The sequence below is a fragment of the Chiloscyllium plagiosum genome, unplaced genomic scaffold (genome assembly GCF_037043375.1).
Source record: "Chiloscyllium plagiosum isolate Xiang-an unplaced genomic scaffold, Cpla_swu_hap1 HiC_scaffold_2, whole genome shotgun sequence".
Classification (NCBI taxonomy): domain Eukaryota; kingdom Metazoa; phylum Chordata; class Chondrichthyes; order Orectolobiformes; family Hemiscylliidae; genus Chiloscyllium; species Chiloscyllium plagiosum.
In genome coordinates, this window is record NW_028270140.1 from 74,300,858 (window position 1) to 74,325,024 (window position 24,167).

At 41.3% G+C, this 24,167-nt stretch overlaps 1 protein-coding gene across 7 annotated transcripts in view; it reads right to left on the minus strand.

Annotated features, from left to right (window-relative positions):
• Positions 1–24,167, minus strand: part of vps13a (vacuolar protein sorting 13 homolog A) — a 422,990-nt gene that overhangs the window by 281,055 nt on the left and 117,768 nt on the right. For all 7 annotated transcript variants that reach the window (XM_043712521.2, XM_043712545.2, XM_043712559.2 and 4 more), the window contains 5 exons: positions 12,450–12,651; positions 9,549–9,663; positions 5,042–5,178; positions 2,214–2,346; positions 1,044–1,161 (listed from right to left, as the gene is read on the minus strand). In XM_043712521.2, coding sequence (XP_043568456.2) covers positions 1,044–1,161; positions 2,214–2,346; positions 5,042–5,178; positions 9,549–9,663; positions 12,450–12,651 — 705 coding nt within the window. The remainder of the gene's footprint in view (positions 1–1,043; positions 1,162–2,213; positions 2,347–5,041; positions 5,179–9,548; positions 9,664–12,449; positions 12,652–24,167) is intronic.

The window sequence follows — 24,167 nt, forward strand, 5'->3', positions numbered from 1 at the left end:
GGAAATAGTGTACCATATTTTAAAAAAATACGAAAAGGTAGATAAGTCCCTGGGTCCTGATGGGATCTATTCCAGAATATTGAGGGAGGCAAGAGAACAAATTGTTGCAGCACTGACAGACATCTCTGTATCCTCTTTGGCCACAGATGAAGACCTAAGGGATTGGAGAATAACCAATGCTGTTCTATTGTTTAATGAGGGTAGCAGGAATAATTCGGGAAATTACAAGCCTATGGGCTTCACATTGGTGGTGGGGAAATTATTGGAAAAGATTCTCAGCAAATGAACTTCTCAGTGATAGACAGCATTGTTTTGTGTAGGGAAGTCATGCTTCACTAACCTTTTGAGCAGTTGATGAAGACGATTAAGGGAAAAGCAGTTGATGCTATCGCATAGACTTCAGTAAAGCCTTTGACAAGATTAGCTATGAAGAAAGGTTGGATAGACTGGATTTGCTTTCAGTGGAACGCAGGAGATTGAGGAGCAACCTGACAGAGATTTAAAACATTATGAATGGCATGGATAGAGTGGAATGTATGAAGCTTTTCCGCCCAGAGTAGAAGGGTCAATTACTAGAGAACACAGATCAAGGTCTTTGGGGTCGGGGGCGGGTGGGGGGAAGGTGGGGTGGCGTGGTTTACAAGAGATGTGCAAGGAAAGTTGGCAAATTTTCCGCACAGAGGGTGGTGAGTGCCTACAGTGCGCTGCCAGAGGAGATGGTAGAAGCAGACACAATAGCAGCACTCAAGAAGCACTTGGACGAATGCAGAACCTGTAAGTGAAGATAGTTTTAGTAGGGAAGGGCAAAATGTGTCAGTACAAACTTGGAGGGCTGAAGGGCCTGTTCCTGTGTGGTACTGTTCTTTGTTGAAAGATGTTGATTATTAATAATATGTCAAACAATGTAGTAATGCATAAATTCTTGTTTTTATCCTTCTAAATTGTCATAACACCATTTCCAAACTTTTTAGTTGAACATATTTTGAACATACTTTTAACATTTAAGCCTCAACCATTGTCCACCTGAATGCATATAAACTTACTTCGGCATTCTTGGATCAGAGGCAACCATTGCTCTGCATAACTCGAGCTTTAAATCCATGGGTCGTAATATATGCTGAGATGACACCTTTCGTTTGCGAGCTGTTTTCCAGTCCTCATCTAAAATCAAAATACCAAAGCTAGTTAACTCTCTTCAAACATCTTTTCCATAACTATAAAGTTACAGGAACTAGTTTTGGAATACCAAAATCAAAACTTCATGTTTTGTTTTTAAAAATCAACAGGACCCACCCCTCCAACCGTAACAAGAACAGAACGTCCCTGGTACTCACCTTCCACCCTACCAACCTTCGCATAAACCAAATCATCCGCCAACATTTCCGCCACCTCCAAAAAGACCCCACCACCAGGGATGTATTTCCCTCCCACCCCTTTCCGCCTTCCACAAAGACCGTTCCCACCGTGACTACCTGGTCAGGTCCACGCCCCCTACAACCCACCCTCCCATCCTGGCACCTTCCCCTGCCACTGCAGGAATTGCAAAACCTGCGCCCACACCTCCTCCCTCACCTCCATCCAAGGCCCTAAACGAGCCTTCCACATCCATCAAAGTTTTACCTGCACATCCACCAATATCATTTATTGTATCCGTTGCTCCCGATGTGGTCTCCTCTACATCGGGGAGACTGGGCACCTCCTAGCAGAGCGCTTTAGGGATCATCTCCTGGACACCCGCACCAATCAACCACACTGCCCTGTGGCCCAACATTTCAACTCCCCCTCCACTCCCACTCTGCCGAGGACATGGAGGTCCTGGGCCTCCTTCACCGCCGCTCCCTCACCACCAGACGCCTAGAGGAAGAACGCCTCATCTTCCGCCTCAGAACACTTCAACCCCAGGGCATCAATGTGGACTTCAACAGTTTCCTCATTTCCCCTTCCCCCACCTCACCCTAGTTCCAAACTTCCAGCTCAGCATCTGTTAAAGAAAAATCAGAGTTAGTGTTTCAGGTCCAGAGACCCTTCCTCCCATTAACTCCAATTTCTCTTTCCAGATGCTGCTAGACCTGCTGAGCTGTTCCTGCAGTCAATATTTATTGTGACCCAAAATATCATTATTAAACTTCAACTCATTGGTTTTATTAACAGAAAAAGCCATTAAGTACCCAGCAGAAGAATTACAAATTTTAAATATTTAAGTGGATACATACGTGGTTTAGCATAGAGAAGTTGAACACTACTCAGCTGGATATCAAAACAATCATAGGCTCTGGCCATGATATCCTCCAAGGTGCTTTCTCCAGCAGTAATTTGTGGCAGACGCGCACGATTTTTACTTATCATCTTAAAAGATTTAAAAAATACAAAATATTTAAATTTGATGGAATTAGGAATTTTATTCTGTTTACACATTTGGACAAAAATAAATCCTACCGTAAAAAATTATAAAGGACCAAGTTAAAAGTTATTTATTTAGTCAGTATTTATGATAATTGAAAATAAATGCCATTTTTATTGTTCAAGTTTCTTCTAAGAAAACTTTGGGCAATAAATTTGACTCATTGGCACTGTTTTGAGGGTATTACAAACACTCCAAGAGATTCATAAAATACCCATGATATATTCCAAGGGTTATGTGGAAAACTGTACCAAATGCCATAATATTGAGGACATTTGCACACAGAAGGTGAATGTCAATTACAAAAATATACAATAGACAGATGAAAACATCAATGCAAAAAAGGAAGGAACTCCCGAATTTCAATAGCTGGTTGACTTTTTAAATTTATACTATAAAAAGTAAACTTGTTAAAGTCCTAGAGAGAGACAACTGGTAGTGGTTTAACCAGAGGGCCAACATACCTCAATATAACTTTTGATGGTCTCCCTCCTATCGGAAAGATGTTGTGCAACTTGAAAGGGTTCAGAAAAGATTTACAGGGTTGGAGGATCTGAGCTACAGGGAGAGGCAGTATAGGCTAGGGCTGTTTTCCCTGGAGCATCGGAGGCTGAGGGGTGACCTTATAGAGGTTTACAAAATTATGAGGGGCATGGATAGGATAAATAGACAAAGTCTTTTCCCTGGGGTTGGGGAGTCCAGAACTAGAGGGTTTAGGTTTAGGGTGAGAGGGGAAAGATACAAAAGAGACCTAAGGGGCAACTTTTTCACACAGAGAGTGGTACGCGTATGGAATGAGCTGCTAGAGGATGTGGTGGAGGCTGGTACAATTGCAACATTTAAGAGGCATTTGGATGGGTACATGAATAGGAAGGGTTTGGAGGGATATGGGCCGGGTGCTGGCAGATGGGACGAGATTGGGTTGGGATATCTAGTCAGCATAGAAGAGTTGAACCAAAGGGTCTGTTTCCATGCTGTACATCTCTTTGACTCTATGTGCCGATGCTTCTGATTGCAAAAAATTAACAGAGAATAAAGAAAGACATTTCTGCTGACCTTAAAAGGTTCTGAGCAAACTGGTTGCTTCCAGACATTGGTGCAATAATAGATTTTACTCATGGATCACAGCATGATTTGGAGAATGAGCAGAAACCCTGCAGAGGAAGACTTGTTGTTATAAGTTTGGGTGGAAAGAAGGACCCTCAGTTGCATATATCTATCCAAGAGTTTTAGAGGGCAAGTCTCCTTGATCAATAATGCATAAAATGACTATGCTACAGTAAGAATATCCTCACCAAAATCTACAATAATGGTAAATCTCAAATTTGCAAAAATTGCATCGACAGTGACTGCAGGCATGAAGGAAAGCATTTTGTTGATTTCAAAGGTTTCTGAATAAATCAATCAGTCACTCCCAGATACAGGTGCACTGATAGATATGACCCTTGGAATATAACATGACTGGAGGATGAACACACCAGGAAGAGATGGACAAGCTGATGAAAGAGGGAGAGGGATACCATGAAGAGAATGTTGGAAATTCAGGGTGGAGGTGACAGTGGGTTAAGATGACAGAGGCAGAAGAGCGCAGGTGAAGGCAAATATGGACAAGGCTTCTTGCAGCTGTCATTTTGTCACATTGTAGTGACATGGCACTGCCAACCTGTTCCAATACAGATGCTGGTGCTTATAATAACCATAGCTTTCAGCAAAACCCATTGCAATGGAATCTGATTGAATTGTTACAGAGTTATACAGCATGAACAGGGCTCCCCGAACGGCTATGAGGAACAAGAACAAAGACAGATTCCACTGGCATTAAATCCAGACAGATGTTTTGAGTCAACATCTGCAGGTGGGTCTTCAACCCAGGTATCCTAGCTCAGCCTTGTATCACAATAGCCCTGATTTCAAAGGTTTCAACTACATTTTTAATTAGTCTATTTTTCTAATCAACCTGTTCAGAAACGTCATGACACATCTCTGGAGTACACGGGACTTGAACTTGGGCCTCTCAGTGCAGGAATAGGGACATTACCACTGTGCCACAAAAGAACTCTTGTGAGCAAAGGTTTAACAGTTCTAAGTACTTGAAAACAGCTGACATACCAGCAGCAACGAAGCACTATGGAATGCAGTTTAACTTCTGACTTTTAAGTAACAGAATTGTCCCATTTGAACATAATGACACATATTAAAGATGTACATTTTGCTGGACTCTTTGATATTAAAAGAAACATTGTTGACGGTCGAAATGAAGATATCAAAAATATCAATTATTTGATTAGGTAGAAGAATATTTTTGAAACAGACATAAGCTATCCATTCCACTCAGACAATGTATTTCTATCATTCCAGGTGACATTGTTGGGCATACTTTAAGATCAAAGGGCTAATCCAAATGAAGCACAGTGAACTCAAATTATCTTTTTTCTGTAATGTATTCTATACAATTAAGCAAAACAAACTGACACTTTTGTTTTCACTCCAAGAACTTAGTGAAGCTCCAGACACTTGTCGTTAAAGGATTTTTTTTCCCTTTTCTATACGAGTGTCTAATCAGTGGATATGAATGCGCAAACAATTTAATATGTTTTAATTATATAACATTCAAACAATTCTGTCACTTTATAAACTTACCTTAAAATTACCAAGATCAAGAACCAATAAGCTGGCAGATTTATCAAAAAAACCATTCTGTGGAATAATGACGTAAGAAGCCATGAGATTCACTTTTAAGTCCAGGATTTTCTGTGTCTCAATAATATACATTAAACCTGTAAAAGCACAAAATGAATTAATATCTTGTGAAGACAATATGTGGGCAATCATGAATTCTTTAATGAGATAATGTTTACTTTGTAACAAAAAAACATTGATATGAATAAATGCAAGAATGTTTATTCAGCCAGGAAAAAGTAAACATTCTACACTCCTACCTTGGGAAAATTTGTGTAACGTTACCTACAGTCCAGTCAACAGTTACACTAGTCAATAGAATTATTACTGCCTGAATGTGCCAAGATATTTCAAGAACTTGTACATCAATAGCTGTTGTAGTACTCTTAAAATAGTAGTTCAGCTATATAATGTTAAATTCTGCAATTTACCACTTCAGTTTTCCATATATTAACTGGTTGTTTAAGATTCAGTGTCAGAGATTCAGCATAAGAATGTCAATAATTATAGAACAGGACTTGAAAGCATAATTATTTTTAGATAGCATTGTGCCTTGCGTTTTTTCCATGTATGTCATCCCATAACACATATTGAAATATTGATTGCAGATCAAGAAAACAAACACTTGTAACAAAAGTGAAAGAATTTACTTCTCATTATTTGTTAAAGTATGAATATATTCTCTTGGTGATAGCTAAAAGGATTGAAATGTCTCTATCAAAAATATTTTTTCTGGAGTTAACAAGATATAAACATGTTGAATTTGCTTCTATGTTCTTAAAGATATCATTATTTACCACTGTTAAAAAGATTACAAGTACATGCAAATACAGTGTGAAAGATGTTCAATCCTAAGCATAAGATGATAAGACCAGAGAACAGAATAAGGGCATTCAACCCCCCTGAACCTGCTCTGCCATTTAACAGGACCATGGCATTGTTTATACACAAGGACTTGATTCCAACAACTCAGCAAAGAGTTCCAAAGTCTCTCAATCCCTCTCATAAGGGATTCCTCCTCATCTCAATCTTAAATTGGTGCCCCTTAATTGTGAGACTGTCTCCTCGTCCCATAGCTCCCAAGAGGGGTAACATCCTCTTAGCATTTACCCTGTTACGCCCTTTCAGAATCTGTGTTTCATTTAGATCACCTCTCATTCTTCTAAACTGCAAAGAGAACAGCCCCAATCTATTTAGTCTTTGCGCATATGGCAATCTCTGCATACCAGGTATCATCCTCGTGAACCTTCTCTGAACTGCCTCCAACAAAATAATATCATTTCTTAGATTTGAGGACCAAAACTGCTCACAGTACACCAAATGTGGTCACACCAACACCTTGTACAGTTGCAGTAAGACTTCCCAACTCTTAAACTTCTTTGAAATAAGAGTCAACGTTTAATTAGCCTTCCTAATAACATGCTGCACTTGCATGATAGCTTTCTGTATTCATGCACAAGTATCCCAAGTCTCTTTGTACTGCAGCTTTCTGCAGTTTTCTCCATTTCTCCATTTGACCTCTGGGCCACCCGGACGAACCAACCCAACCAACCTGTAGCACAGCATTTCAACTCCCCCTCCCACTCCACCGAGGATATGCAGGTCATTGGACTCATCCACCGCCAAACCACAACAACCCGACGGTCGGAGGAGGAGCGTCTTATCTTCCGACTGGGAACCCTCCAACCGCAGGGGATGAACTTGGACTTCACCAGTTTCTTCATCCCCCCTCCCCCCACCTTGTCTCAGCCGGATCCCTCCAGCCCGGCACCGCCTTCCTGACCTGCAGTCTTCTTCTTGACCTCTCCGCCTCCATCTTACTCCGACCTATCACCCTCACCTTGACCTCTTTCCACCTATCACATTTCCAACGCCCCTCCTCCAAGTCCCTCCTCCCTACCTTTTATCTTCTCCTGCTGAACACTCTCTGCTCATTCCTGAGGAAGGGCCTGTGCCCGAAACGTCGAATCTCCTGTTCCCTGGATGCTGCCTGACCTGCTGTGCTGTTCCAGCAATAAAGTTTCAACTCTCCATTTAAATAATACTGTTCTTTTCTTCCTCCTTGCAAAATGTTCACATTTTCCGTATTTTATATTCCATTGCCAAAATTAACCCACTTACTTACCCGATTAATCGTACACTCTAAAGTGTTTATATCCCTCTCACAAACTGCCTTGTTTTGTCCAATAATTGGCTACAGTGCATTCACTTGCTTCCTCCAAAATCATGAATATATATTGTAAACACTTGCAGTTGAAGCACCGATACCATAGGAAGCCCTGGTCACTGGTTGCCAACCTAAAAAAGAACCCTTTATCCCTACTTGCTGTTTCCTCCCCATTGGCCAATTCTCTATCCATGACACCACCAACACCATGGGTTCTTATAGTATGACTTAACCTTTTGTGAGGCACCTTGCTGAATGCCTTCTGGCAGTCCAAATACAAGTGGTTAGCACTGCTGCCTCACAGTGCCAGGGACCTGGGTTCGATTCCAACCTTGGGCGTCTGGCTGTATGGAGTTTGCACATTCTCCCAGTGTTTGTGTGGGTTTCCTCCGGGTGCCATCGTTTCCTCCCACAATCCAAAGATATGTAGGTTAGGTGAATTGCCCATGCTAAATTGCATGTGGTACAGGAGCACAGGGATGTGGGTGCACAGCTAAACAGAGAACTAAAAGCATATAGCATCCTCACTTTTATTCATTGGAGCATAGAGTAAAAGAGCAAAGAGATGATGTTGAATTTGTTAGAAGTCAGCTGGAGTACTGTGTACTGAAGAAGGATCCCCAGATGCAAAACATTAACTTGCCAGACATGCTGAGCTTTACCAGCAATTTCTGATTTTGGTACTGTGTACAGATCTCCGTATCACATTCTAGAAATTATGTGAATGCATTCGTATGTGTACAGACGTAATTTACAAAAGATGATCTCAAAATAAGGAACTACAGCTATGAGGCTAGATTGAAGTGTGGACTGTTCTCCTTGACAGAAGTACGCTGAGGGGATCTAATAGAGATTTTCAAAGTCATTAGTGGGCTAGAGAGAATAGGGAGGGATAAATTTTTCCTGCCCGTAACAGGAACATGAACAAGAGGCCATAGATTTAAAGTGATTGGCAAAAGAAGTAAGGATGGTGGGGAAAACAACTTTTCCACTCAGCAAGTAGTCAGGGTCTGGAAGGCTGAGGCATTGAAATTATTTGGATAAAATTAATGTGCACGGGTTTGGAAAAAGCAGGTAATTGAAACTAGATAATGATGCTCATTTAAAATGACCCCATGGGCCAAGTGGTATCCTTCTGCACCATAACACTTGTGATATTACTTGAATCCTCTACAGTGAGGACATGGAAAGTATCTGTTCATTTAATATTTCCTACTTTCCCAAAGGAGAAAGTGAGGACTGCAGATGCTGGAGATCAGAGCTGAAAATGTGTTGCTGGAAAAGCGCAGCAGGTCAGGCAGCATCCAAGGAACAGGAGAATCGATGTTTCGGGCATAAGCCCTTCTTGAAGGGCTTATGCCCGAAACATCGATTCTCCTGTTCCTTGGATGCTGCCTGACCTGCTGCGCTTTTCCAGCAACACATTTTCAGCTACTTTCCCAAAGGACCAATGCTCAATTTCCATTCCTTTTCATTTCAAATTTGTAGATTATGTTTACATGTATTTAACATTTCTGGCAACCTTTTGTTATATTCTAATTTCTCCCTCCTTATTAATTCTTCAGTAATTCTTTGCTGTTCCTCATAATCAATCCAATCTGCCATTCACCTTTGCAGGACTGTACACTTCTTCTTGGAAACTGATACTCTCTTTAATTCCTTTTGCCAGGGATGGAGTGTTATTCCCTTGTGTCTTTTGTTTTCCTCACTAGAATGTATCCTTTGAGTATTTTGAAACAGCAACTAAATGTTTGCCACTGCATCTCTACTGGCCCACGTTCACACGATCGTCCAGTTTTCCTTAGTCAGCTCTGCCTTCACATTCTCAATTGCTCACACTTAAAAATTTAAAACACGAGGCTTGAATGCACTCTTCTCTCCCTCAATATACATTAAATTCTATCATATGCTGATCACTGTTACCTAGAGGCAAGCGTCACACTTGCATTATGAATTTCAGTTGCCATTTCACTGGTCTCCATCCTCCTTATTGTTAAATACATGCCACCGTTTCATGTCTTCAGTAAATTTCAAAATTATGTTCATAATTCCTATCCAAGTCCATTAAAAAAGTTAAAACAAAAATAAGATAGCTCATTCCTTTCAAACTCTCGATTATTGGTGATACTCCAATAAACAAGTTGTTGAATAATTTATGATTTCATATAATCACAGTAAAATAGTTTATTTATTGGAGTATCACCAAAACATATGGAAGTCAAGAGTATGAAAGGAATGTGCTATATTTTTTTTAAAGTTTCCTGTTTAAAACAATTGCAAAAATACAATATTGATATTTACCAGTTGCAGTTTTGTCGCGGAATTCTTCAAGCTTCATCATAGTAGCTGACGTTATTTCTACCAGCTGAACATCTGTTGGAGGTCGAAAGAAGTCAACCAACCCATTCACAGTTCTCTGTTGAAGGGAATATATCAATAATGTAGCATAAAGTTGTCTAAATTTAATACACAGCTTCATGTATAGGAAAATGATAACATTTTGCTAAGACCCAAAAAGAAACACTTCAAAAATTTGCTGAAGTACTGTGGGTGCGCCCATTTTTGGATGGAGAGCATTTCTTCTGTGTTTATCATGAGCAATACATCCCCAGTATTGAGCTGCAGATCAAGTTGCACGTCACCGATAAAACATTGTTGAAGACTAGGCCAGTGAAGTCCTCAAATGAGGAACAGGTAAATGCATCATGGTGCAGCAGTGGCTGCAGAGATGGAAAAAGTAACAAGAAAATGAAAATGTGAAACTACACTGACACTAAAACTTGCTTTGCTGTTAGAGGACAAGCTCTTTGGCTTCACCTAGTACAATGGTCAGCTAAGTATTTCGAAAAGGTAGGCTTCTACATGCAAAAGAATTCTTTATAGCAGGTGGTGCCTCATAGCAAACTATTCCTGCACAGAGAGCTCAAAACGGTTTTCGCCCTTTATTTGCATTTGATCTTCCTGGAATTTATCGACATAGTTGACTTCTGAAAAGATTCAGCCCTAAGTGTCAGTTTTGTCAAGTTTCATGCAGGGTTTCTCTCTGTGAGATCTATCAAAGCTTCTCATATAATAATGCAAAACCCAAATTATTGTTGTGGTACCTTGCCCTACGGCACCTATTACCCTTAATGCTAGGTGATTCTTCTACTTCAGCCAATGGAAATATCCGGCACCGCTTAGCTATTGGTGAGAAGGGCATTATTTGTGAGATCCTTCTTGTATGCCCAATTTGTCTGCACCACTGCACTCTGCCCTCAATACGGGTTGAAGTGGAGGTGGAGGTAGAGACGGTCACTCTCCTTCACCTTTGCAAAGCAAGTCTGGAGAAAGATGCATTAGTTTTTGCCGAAGTTCGTCCCAAGCAGCTCCATCATGCAGGACTCTGTGCTCTACAGTCTGTTCCCCAGGATGTACTCCAAGACAAACAACAGACTGCACCAAGACCATCAACTCAGTGAAAGATGCTCTTTGGTCTGCCCGAAACTTGTTGGTCTTCCAGAATAGAATGTTGCAGACTGGTACATGCCAAGGTCCAGGACTACATGCTGAGAGACACTAAAGCATGGGGCAGCTGCTGCCAAGGCAGAGTGGGAAAAGACCATTGTCTGAGGTCTTTCTGCTGAAGCTAAGTGGGGGTCTGTTCAGTTATCAGACCCTCACAGTGCCACAAATCCATGTAAAGATAGTCTTGTATCTGTAACAGATGTCTTTTGTTTGGATAGTAAAATTCTAATGTTTTTGTTTCCTTGATATGCTACTGTACAAATTGAAGTGCATTTATGACTATATACATACATAGTTATTTATGAATATAGTTTTGAATTTTTTTTAAAAGGAGTGTCTCCCAGCATTGAGTGTTACAGACTGGCACATTGCAACTTCTAACTTCAGCGGGAAGACCTCAGTTATCAGGCCCTCAAGGCACCTCAAATATACGTAAATATAGTCTGGTTCAAGTAAGAGATGCTTTTGGTTATCCTTACTGCAGCAGCATCTTTTAAAAGGCCATTGTGTACTTGGTCAAGCACCATGGCTTGCACAGTTTTTGACATTTGTCCTGGACAAGGGAGACAAGTAGAAGTTGGCACCCAACTTTGCCCAGGGGCCTGGAGGCCCTAGAGGATGGGAGAGTGCCATCCTCTTCCCCTATGACAGTCAGAAAAGCCCACATCAACTAGGTCAGAGATTGCCACTCAGGTCAGTGCAGTCTCTACCTGCGCTACTCTCTGTTCCTTGAAAGCCAATGATCTTCTCCATTCTACCAGGTTAAGTGTTACCATCTTCAGCCCTCACTCATTCCACTCATTCCACCTCTCACTCATTCCAATACCTCACTCATTCCACCTCTGCTACTGCATCTACCTCCCATAGACGCTTATATATTCTACTGCTCTCATCATTGCATGTGGCATCTTCCTTCACTCACTCACCTCAATCCCCCACATCACTAACTGTGCATGCTCTTTTCACTGTTTACTCATTCACTCAAGTGTTTGGCCTGCTCAAGTGCAAAGGAATACATGAACAGTAGGACCCTGAAAAGTACAGAGGAGAGAAAAGTAAGAAGGTGGCAATGAACTGTCATGTTGAACACAAGTGGCTTAACTAAGTCACTTCAGAGGGCATTTAAAAATTAACAATATTGCTGTTGTCCTTAAGTCACAACTCAGACTCTGAAAAGTCAGATGTTGTTGTTCTGTCAAGGTCATGAATGAAGCAGATGAGCTTTTACGCCACCATTACTAACATAGCTATTTCGCATTTTGATATAGAAAATAAAGCTCCAATTTCAAGTGACAGAAAGATCAGTAATTAGTCAACACAAATTTCAGTCTTATAATAAAGATGCCCAGAGGGATGGGATACAAACTTGTTTTTTAAAATAGGTCAGTCAGTATGATCTGGAAAGCACTGACAAAAGGAGAGCAGAATCTAATAGTAAAACTTGAAAATTGTAGTGGATAATTTCTCAAAGATTTAAAATACAAAAAGGGACATTGTAGAAAGAACAGAGAAGTCAGACAGAGTAGACAGCGCGATCAAACAGCTGATTCAGTCACACCAAACTGAATGGCCTCCCTCTATGCATTTTTCAATGTATCCTCTTCAAAACACTGGAAAAAAACCTAGTTAAAATAGCCTAAATGACTTTTTATTTACAAGTTTAAAATGCATTAAACATATGTGCATTTCACTCACCGCATCATATACAATTTCAAGTGGACATGACTCCACCTTCAGCCGCTGATCAGCTCTTTCATCCAATGGATTGGTCTCAAACATGATCCTGAGCAGAATATCTTCATTTTCTGTCAAAGCACTCCTTGAAGAAAGCAGCAGTGGCTTGTCTGTGTTCTGAGGTAGTCCTGTCACTTCCAGTGTGCTTACCATTGCTTCAAATCTATATTTAAAAAAGATTCCTCAAAGCTAACATAATGAGAGCTTTCACATTAACTAGTACGAAACTCGTAGTCATCAATTAAAAACAGAAAATGCTGTAATACTCCACAGGTCTGGCAGCATCCGTGGAGAGAAGCATAATTAAATTTTCCAGATGAAAGACATTTCTTCAGAAATAAGGGGTAAAGGGAGAAAGTAATAGATTAGATTTGAAGTAAGTGAAAGGAAGGGGAGAAGTAACAAAAAGAGTGTGACAGTGCAGGAGAGATTAACTGAAAAGATGATTTCACGGTACCAATGGCAAAGGGAATGATAATGGTTGTTACAAAGAAACAGAAAATTTGCTTAAAGTGAGTGCAAATAGGTATGTGTAAAGTCACCATAGACCCAGAGGATCATACAGTTGCTCTCTCATTAGAGAAAGAAAACTGGTGGTGAGTTTAACCCAAAGGTCACCCTATCTTGGGCAAGGGGCAAAGTTGAGGTGGTGATCCTGTTACGGTGACCTTTATCATTGATGTTACTCTGCATCACAAAGCAGCCATCTAGCCAACTGAGTAAACCACAGAAGAACCAGGTCAAATCATCTCAGTCCCAGAACACTGCTACAAGAGTTGCCCAAGTCAATTTCCTAGGCCTAACCACCATCAGTTGCTATGATAATGCTCAAATCCACTTGCAACTCCTCAGATACTGAAGCAATCCATGTTCATTTGGAGCAAGAACTATGGAAGCATGATCAATAAATAAGCTCAAGACAGCTGATAGATTTCTTGCCTGAGAATATGGCATTTAGACATATATTTAGTCATGATACAAAATGGCTGGAAGGACTGAAAGGTCTGCACTTCTCCTACATTCCTCAGTCTTAGAAACTATATGTATTTAGCTTATATAATCTATAGATCTTTGCAGGATAGCAATTAGGTACATCTTTTTAAGACAACAGTATCTTGTTAAGACTCCCTCGTAGTTGTTCTACAACAACTTGTGAGTCTTAACAAGAGACTGTTGTCTTAAAAAAGTGTTTCACAACCACTAAACTAAATAGACCATTCGAACCAATCATTTCAGAGAAACGGGGACAGCATCCTCCAATCTGTAAACAGCAGTGGGCATCAGTGCTAATTAACATGAACTACAACAGTGAAAAAAATTCCAGTATGTACAGGAGAAGAAATTTCCAGCTTTAAAGACTTTCATGCTCTTTAAGAACTACTCACATATAATAAGTCAGCAGCTACAAATGCACGGAGAAACAAGCAGTCAGCAAGAGAGATTGAAAAGAGCAGTAAGGGAGAAACAGAATTATAGGCTAAAGTTTTCAATGCAAGCTCGGTGAGAAGTAGAGAGGGGGAGAAACAGCATGAACTCTGAATAATCACACGTGATTAGCTAATCACAAATGAGGAACTGTAGGTTGTGCTAGGAGGTGTTCGTAATTGAGCTTCATGACAGTAAAAAATTGTAAAATTCCCGTTAGGAAAGGGAAAAATATCTTGAAATTGCTGACATAACAAAACAGGTTAAGAATTCTGAAAGTAAAAATGAAATACCTACACCTTACACTGAGCACTGCCATCATCAAATGTGGATACAGTAGGGAAATCCAAAGTCAGAGAAGTACTTTTAACCAAGGTTTCAGCACAAGGATCGTCACAAAGCAGATTTAAGTCAAAATAAGGGATAATTTTAAAGATTAAGCAGGTAGACACTTATAGAATAAGAGTTAGGAGACTTGAGGCCATGATAAGAAATAGAAATCCATAATTTTAAATGCAGACCCATCAGAAAAAAAGTGTTACGGCCACAGTTGCAAGAATCTTTTTTAAAATTGAGGTCATTACATGGACATGCTTTTGAACTAGATCATGAAAGGCAGGAAACCTCCACTTTGCTCATAAGAATGAGGACCAGTTCTCAGAATAAATTACCAGATATATAACAGTATGCTTTCCAGAATCGAAGTTAAAAGCTTCAAGCCAAAGAACATAAAGTATTGCAAGCTGCAGAATTCAAAAGTTTTAAAGTAAGAATAATCAAACACATTAGAAGAATGGCATGAAAAGCAATATTACATGCAAGATTTAAAATCAGAGATAGGACACATAGCACAGGATTGAACATCCAAAGTACCAAATTACTTCAAAACTGAATGCAAAAATACAATCACACATTCAACAAGTAACTATACTTGTTGTACTATTACACACAATGTGTAATTCATTGATATGTTAATATACTCATTTTGGTATCTGGAGTTTGAAAGAGTGGCATGCAGTTTTTGGATTGTATATAAAAAGGGGTTCAAAGATTACTGCGTCAATATTTCCGAAGCCATTTTCTTTTCAAACAGAGATGTGAGAGAGTGAGAGCGCTCGGACGCTAAGAAGAATTTGTTTGTATTTGGACAATCAGCTCATTGAAAGTGCATCAAAAAGACGATTCCACATCGACACTAGTCTCACTTTCCAACACTTGCCACACAGTCTTGAATGTTATGACATTTCAAATGTTCATCCAAAAACTTAAGAGTCAAAGAGTCACAGAGGTGTACAGCTTGGAAACAGACCCATTGGTCCAACCCGTCCATGCCGACCAGATATCCCTCCCAACTTCTGTACTCAATACTCTGACCAATAAAGGAAAGCATACCAAACACCTTCTTCACTATCCTATCTACCTGCGACTCCACTTTCAAGGAGCTATGAACCTGCACTCCAAGGTCTCTTTGTTCAGCAACACTCCCTAGGACCTTACCATTAAGTGTACAAGTCCTGCTAAGATTTACTTTCCCAAAATGCAACAGTTCGCATTGATCTGAATTAAACTCCATCTGCCACTTCTCAGCCCATTGGCCCATCTGGTCAAGATCCCCTTGTAATCTGAGGTAACCCTCTTCGCTGTCCACTACACCTCCAATTTTGGTGTCATCTGCAAACTTACTAACTGTACCTCTTATGCTCGCATCCAAATCATTTATGTAAATGACAAAAAGTAGAACACCCAGTACTGATCCTTGTGGCACTCCACTGGTCACAGGCCTCCAGTCTGAAAAACCCTCCACCACCACCCTCTGTCTTCTACCTTTCAGCCAGTTCTGTTCTCCAAGATTTTGAAGATTTTTCAGCTCAACTACCACCCCGGCAATGCATTCCAGATTCCCACTTTCCTCTGACTAAAAACATTTTACCTCAAAGTCCCTCTAAATATCCTGCCTTCCATCTTGTAATTATTCCCTCTTGTTATTGACCTTTCATCTAAGGGAACAGCTGCTTTCTATCCACTGTCCATGCTCCTCAATCAAGTCACCTCACAGCCTTCTTTGCTTCATATAAAACAACATCAGCTTATGCTTTCTTCATAGCTAAACAGCTCTGTCCCAGGTAACATTCCGGTGAATCTCCTCTGCACTCCTTCAACGCAGTCACAGTCTTCCTATAATGCAGGGACTAGAACTGCACACAGTACTCCAGCTTGGCCTAATCGAAGCTTTGTGCAATCCCAATGTAACTTCTCTGCTCTTAATTAATGCCATGTCTGAAAAGGGCAAGTATCCCATATTTCTTCTTAACTACCATACTGACCTAACCTGCCACTTTCAGGATCTGTGGATAAGCACCCCAAGATCACCAAGAATCCTAGCATCCTACTATTCATAGAGTATACTTTTGCCTTGTTTCTTCTTGCAAAGTGCATTACTTGTTATTTACCTGGGTTAAATTCCATCTGGCCAATCCATCTCTCTCTCCCCCTGTTACCCGAGCCTTTCTTTTTCCACAGCCAACCATCCAACCTTCATGTCAATCACAGACTTACTTATTTTCACCTCCACATTTTCTTTCATATCATTTATCTATATCATGAACACTAAAGGAGCCCAGCACTAATCCCTAGACACCAGCCTACAGTCATGCAGACAGCTTTCTAGCAACACATGATATGTCTCCTACAAGCCAACTTTAAATCCACCTGGATCCCATGTGCTTTTACCTTCTTCAACAGTCTCCCAAATGCAATATTGTCAAAGGTTTCAATGAATTACATCATCTGCACTATCCTCATCGATACTCCTGCTTACATCCTCAATAAATTCAATCAAATGTTAGGTCTGACCGCCCCTTAACCAAGCCATGCTGATTATCCCTGATCAAAACTTTACCTCTCTAAGTGATGATTAATTCTCTCCTTCAGAATCTTCTCCAGTAGTTCCCTATTACTGATCGGACACTCACTCATTTGTTATTTCCTGGTTTATCTCTACCACCCTCTTGAAAACTGGAATCACATTAGCTATGCGCCAGTCCTCTGGCACCTCCCCTCTAGCCAGAGAGGAATTAAAAATTGGATAAGAACCCCTCATTTCTTCCCTCATTTCCAACAGCAGTCTGGGATGACTCATCTGGATTGGGACATCTGTCCACTTTAAGACCACCAAAACCTCCACTACCTCTAACCACTTACGTCAGACTGCTCAAATACCTCAGTCCTTCCTGAATTCTGAACTTGGATCCCCCTTCTCTAAAGTGAAGACAGAAGTGAAGTACTTGTTTAACACTCTACCAATGTCCTCTGGCTCCATGCAGTTTGCCCCTTTGGTCCCTAATGGCCGTATACTTTCCCTGTACTCTCGGTTAGTTTTTTTCTTTTGATACACTCATAGAATATCTTGGGATTCTTCACAATCTTTCCTGCCTGCATGTTTTGTGCCCCCTTTTGCTCTCCTAATTCCTTTCTTGAGATCCCCCCATCTCTCTTAATTATTCCTTTGCACCTGTTAAAATGTATCATCTTTTCCTTCTTACCCAGTCCTAAATATTCTGTGCCTGCTGGACCTGTACAGTTGCCAATTCTATTTTGAACAGCCCCATTGTTTTGCTATAAATTTTCCCAGAAGTATTCCAGTCTACTTTTGGCCAGATCCTACCCTGTTTTAATAAAATCTGCCTTCTACCAATCCAAAATCCTTTTTTGTATAATATCTTTTTCTTTTTCCATAACAAAATTCAAATGTACAGTGTTGTGTCTCTATTACAAAAGTGCTCATCCACTATCACTTTGAATACCTGTCCAATTTTGTTCCCTAGAATTAGGTCCGGCATTGCACCATCCTTTCTTGGATCTACTACATGTTGATATAAAAAGCTCTCCTGAATCCATTTCAAGAAATCTGCCCACTTTAAACCCTTTACACTATGACAATCCCAATTAATTATCCCCAAAAATAATTACCCTTATATGGATTTTACACATTTCAACCGCTTGGCTACATATCTCCTCCTCTATTGTCCACTAACTGTTTGGGATCCATAATACACTCCCAGTAGTGAGGGCCCCTTTTTACTCTTAAGTTCTACCCACAAAGCTTCATCTGAAGCCCCTTCAATGATATTGTCTTTCCTTGACTGACTTCTTAACTAATCATGCAAGACTATCCCTCTTTTACACCCACTCCTGTCCTGCCTGCATATCCGGTACCCCGGAATGTTGAATTGCCAGAACGGCTTCTCCATCCATGTCTCCGTAATGGCAACAATATCGCAATTCCATCCGTCAATCCGTGCCCTTGACGATATGGTTGGTAGCATTAAAGTAGATACCATCTAACCTCACCTTACTTCCTTGAAATTCAACATAGCTGAAGTCACTCTGCCATTGGTTTCTTTACTGGAGTATGTGGCGCCCTTATTAAACTAACACCGCATTCCCCTTCCACCCCTGCAAAACTAGTTAAATTCCTCCTAATAACACTAACAAACCCACCTGCAAGGAGTTTGGTCCCATTCTGCTTCAAGTGTAGACCACCCAAAAGAAATGGTCCCAGTGAACAGAAAATCTAAACTACTCCATCTTGAATTACGCATTCATTTTCCCTATTGTTTTATTTCTATACTCACTAGCATATGGCATCTGGAGTAATCCAGAGATTATAACCTATGTGGCTCTGCTCTTTAGCCTTCTGGCTAGCTCCCAAAATTCTTTATTCCTCATTATACCTATATGTTTGCACCAATCTGTACCACAACCACTGACTTATCACCCTCGCACTGCAGAATGCCCTGCAGCTACTCAGCAATATCCAAGACCCTGGTACCAAGAAGGCAACATACCATCCATAAATGCCTGTCTGTTCCCTAATTAATGAATCCCCTATCACTATTACTCCTGCTTTCTTCTTCGTTCCCTCCTGTATAGTCTGATTCTTCCCTTCCTTGACATTGGTTTCCATTTCAAGGAATAGGCTGGCCACCGATATCCCTTACAAACCCAGTGACTCTCAGGGTCCTGGCAGGTCACTTGTCCTACCTGGCTAATTCTCTTAGTCGGCCGGGTGATCACCAATTTCCTTGAGCTGAGGTGTAACCACCTTTCTAAACATGCTATCCGAGAAACTCTCAGTCTCTTAGATCAGGAGTGTATGCTTAGAACCCTGAAATTATTGTATGAAGCAGAGAACTCTAAGCGCAGTTATTGGAATACTCGAGGCTAACAGACCCTTAAGATCAGGAATTCAAGCAACCGTTCTGTCCAACCTATAGATGCAATAGAAAGAAATTAATCTGTTTGTACTGTAAAAGGGTTGGCATTAAGACTGAAAGAATAATGCATATTTTCATGTCTTTCAAACTCCATTCATAGATTAGATTACTTACAGTGTGGAAACTGTGTTGTGTAAAAGCTTGAATTATTCAATTTTAATCATTTATGATGCATAATAAATCTATTTGATTGTTAAAACCTGATCCAGAGTATCACATGACTATAAATATGATCTATCAAGCCAAATTTCTATCTGGTATCTGATTTAGAACATAGAACATAACAGCACAGTACAGGCCCTTAAGCCCTCGATGTTCCGTTGACCTGTGAAATCAATCTGAAGCCCATCTAACCCAAACTATTCCATTAAGATCCATGTTTATCCAATGACCATTTGAATGCCCTTAAAGTTGGCAAGTCTACTACTGTTGCAGGCAGGGCATTCCACAACCCTACAATCTGAGCAAAGAACCTACCTCTGACATCTGTCCTCAATTTTAAGCTATGCCGCCTCATGCTAGCCATCACCATCCGAAGAAAAAGGTTCTCACTGTCCACCCTATCTAATCCTCTGATAACCTTGTATGTCTCTATTAAGTCACCTCTCATCCTTCTTCTAATGAAAACAGCCTCAAGTCCCTCAGCCTTTCCTCAAAAAACTTTCCCTCCATACCAGGCAACATCTTGATAAATCTCCTCTGCACCCTTTCCAAAGCTTCCACGTCCTTCCTATAATGTGGCAGCCAGAACTGCATGCAATACTCCAAGTGGCCACACCAGAGTTTTGTACAGTTGTAGCATGACCTCATGGCTCAGAAATGCAATCCCTCTAGCAATAAAAGCTAACACACTATCTGTCTTCTTCACAATCCTATCAACCTGGACACAGAGATCTCTCTGCTCATCGACATTACCAAGAATCCTACCATTAGCCCAGTACTCTGTATTCCTCTTACCCCTCCCAATGTGAATTACTTCACACTTTTCCACATTAAGCCCCATTTGCCACCACTCAGCCCAGCTCTGCAGCTTATCTATGTCCTTCTGTAACCTGAAACATCCTTTGGCACTCTCCACAACTCCACCAGTCTTCGTGTCATCCGCAAATTTATTAACCCATCCTTCTACACCCTCATCTAGGTAATTTATAAAAATGACAAACAGCAGTGGCCCCAAAACAGATCCTTGCAGTACACCACTAGCAACTGAACTCCAGGATGACCATTTCCCATCAACAACCACACTTTGTCTTCTTCCAGCTAGCCAATTTCTGATCCAAACGGCTAAATCACCCTCAATCCCATGTCTCTGTATTTTCTGCAATAGCCTACCATGGGGAACCTTATCAAACACTTTACTGAAATCCATATACACCATTTCAACTGTTTTATTTGTCTAGTAATAACATTTACTGTGGAAAAGGCTATGGAAGATATAGACTGTAGGGAAATAGATGGTGACATCTTGCAAAATGTCCAGATTATAGAGGAGGAAGTGCTGGATGTCTTGAAACAGTTAAAAGTGGATAAATCCCCAGGACCTGATCAGGTGTACTTAAGAACTCTGTGGGAAGCGAGAGAAGTGATTGCTGGGCCTCTTGCTGAGATATTTGTATTATCGATAGTCACAGGTGAGGTGCCGGAAGACTGGAGGTTGGCAAACGTGGTGCCACTGTTTAAGAATGGTGGTAAGGATAAGCCAGGGAACTATAGACCAGTGAGCCTAACCTCGGTGGTGGAAAAGTTGTTGGAGGGAATCCTGAGAGACAGGATGTACATGTATTTGGAAAGGCAAGGACTGATTAGGGATAGTCAACGTGGCTTTGTGCGTGGGAAATCATGTCTCACAAACTTGATTGAGTTTTTTGATAAAGTAACAAAGAAGATTGATGAGGGCAGAGCAGTAGATGTGATCTATATAGACTTCAGTAAGGCGTTCGACAAGGTTCCCCATGGGAGACTGATTAGCAAGGTTAGATCTCATGGAATACAGAAAGAACTAGTCATTCGGATACTGAACTGGCACAGAGGTAGAAGACAGAGGGTGGTGGTGGTGGTGTTTTTCAGACTGGAGGCCTGTGACCAGTGGAGTGCCACAAGGATCGGTGCTGGGTGTTCTACTTTTTGTCATTTACATAAATGATTTTGATGCGAGCATAAGAGGTACAGTTAGTAAGTTTGCAGATGACACCAAAATTGGAGGTGTAGTGGACAGCGAAGAGGGTTACCTCAGAATACAAGGGGATCTTGACCAGATGGGCCAATGGGCTGAGAAGTGGCAGATGGAGTTTAATTCAGATCAATGCGAACTGTTGCATTTTGGGAAAGTAAATCTTAGCAGGACTTATACACTTAATGGTAAGGTCCTAGGGAGTGTTGCTGAACAAAGAGACCTTGGAGTGCAGGTTCATAGCTCCTTGAAAGCGGAGTCGCAGGTAGATAGGATAGTGAAGAAGGCGTTTGGTATGTTTTCCTTTATTGGTCAGAGTATTGAGTACAGGAGTTGGGAGGTCATGTTACGGCTGTACAGGACATTGGTTAGGCCACTGTTGGAATATTGCGTGCAATTCTGGTCTCCTTCCTATCAGAAAGATGTTGTGAAACTTGAAAGGGTTCAGAAAAGACTTACAAGGATGTTGCCAGAGTTGGAGGCTCTGAGCTACAGGGAGAGGCTGAACAGGCTGGGGCTGTTTTCCCTGGAGCGTCGGAGGCTGAGGGGTGACCTTATAGAGGTTTACAAAATTATGAAGGGCATGGGTAGGATAAATAGGCAAAGTCTTTTCCCTGGGGTTGGGGAGTCCAGAACTAGAGGACATAGGTTTAGGGTGAGAGGGGTAAGATATAAAAGAGACCTAAGGGGCAACTTTTTCACACAGAGGGTGGTACGTGTATGGAATGAGCTGCCAGAGGATGTGGTGGAGGCTGGTACAATTGCAACATTTAAGAGGCATTTGGATGGGTATATGAATAGGAAGGGTTTGGAGGGATATGGGCCGGGTGCTGGCAGGTGGGACTAGATTGAGTTGGGATATCTGGTCGGCATGGATGGGTTGGACCGAAAGGTCTGTTTCCATGCTGTACATCTCTATGACTCTATCAGCTGAGATCATATGTGTCAAAGGTATAGCTATGGGTACCCGCATAGACCCCAGTTATGCCAGTCTCTTAGTGGGATGCGTGGAACACTTCTTGTTCCAATCTATCTCCAGTACATCAATGACACCATTGGAGCTTCTTCGCGCTCTCACTCAGAACTTTCAAAAACCTTTCCAACCTGCTCTTACCTTTACCTGGTCTATCTAATTTCTTCCTTCCTTGACGTTGGTTTTCATTTTAGGGAATAGGACCGCCATCGATCTCCTTTATAAAACCACTGACTTCCATTGTTGCCTGGACTTTTCCCTTGACGACCCTAATTTTGCCATCACCATTGTATTTGTTCTGATGATGTCACCAGTTGCAAGGGAGTCTCAGAGGTATCCAGCCTTTTACTCAACCAAGGATTCCTAGGTACCCTAGTTGACAGAACACTTCACAGTGTCCAATACATTTTCTGCAGATCTGTCCTCCCCATTCTCTTCCTCCCACATGGTTCTCATTTTCCACTCGACCAGTCTCCTCATCCAAAGGATCATAAGCCACTGTTTCTACCATTTCCAGCGGCATGCCACGACCCCTCGCTGGTTAGTCTTCCGCAGGGACCATTGCCTCTCGGACACCCTAATCCATTTCTCCTCCACTCCCAACATCTCTCATACCTCCCCATTCTTTTGGGATCACAGAGTGCAACATTTGTCTGTTTACTTGCTCCCATCGCATTACCAAAGATACCAGACACATCTTCCAACTGAAGGAACAATTTACCTGAACTTCTAGTCTACTATATCTATTGCTGACAATACAGTCGCTTCTATACTGGGGAGACAAAATATAGACTGAGTGACTGCTTTGTGGAATTCCTACGTTCTCTTTGTAAAAATGACGCCAAGCTGCCAGCCACTTCAACACATCATGCTCCCATGCCACTTTTCTGTCTCAGGCCTCCTGGAGTGCTCCAGCAAGGCTCAGCACAAGCTGAATGATCTTCCTCTTGGGGACTTCGCAACCTTCAGGACTTGATTATGAATTCAACAGAGCTTGAATACTTCCTTCCATGTTTTTACCACCCACAAACTTCAGATCCGCTATGACATAGATTGCTTTCAACACTGCCAAATCATTTTCACCCACGCATAGGTGATAATGTGCACCATCGAGCTTCTGTACAAGAAGAGGAAAGATTCCTGGTCAGTCATATGATTCACGCACAAGACGCAAGCAAAGAGGAATGCAGAGATGGCAGGTGAATGGACGACCATTTGCTGAAAGTAAAGAAGATGGCAGATTCAAGAAACCCAAAATTCCTTCAAGCTGCCTGTTAGTGATCCTCATAACTGACTCAATGATGGATAACTCAATGGAAAACCACAGCACCATATTACCTAAGGTTACTCTGAGAAAAGGAGGAGAGGTTGGTAGACAGATCAGCAAGGTAGAAGCTATGGGTGACTCAATAGTTCAAGAGATAGACAGACTAGTTTGCAGCTGAGATCATAATTCCAGCATGGTTTGATCCTCCCAGTGCAAGGGTACAGGATGTAACGAACAAATTGATAAATTCTGGAAAGACAGGGTGAACAACCAGTGGATGTGGTTCGTGATTCATTTAGGAACCAACAACATAGGATGGGGTAGGTTGGAGGTTTTGCAGGATCAGTTTCAGGAGTTAGGGAGTAGGTTGAAATGCAGGAACTCCAGAGCAGTAATCTCAGAAATACCACGAGCTTCACACTATTTGGGCAAAGGCAAATCAGGGAGGTAAACACCACTTGAGTGGTGGTGTACAAGGGAGGGGTTAGATTTTTGGGGACACTGGGATAATTTTTGGGAAAGGAGAAAGCTATTCAGAAGAGATGGGCTTCAGCTGAGCAGAACATGA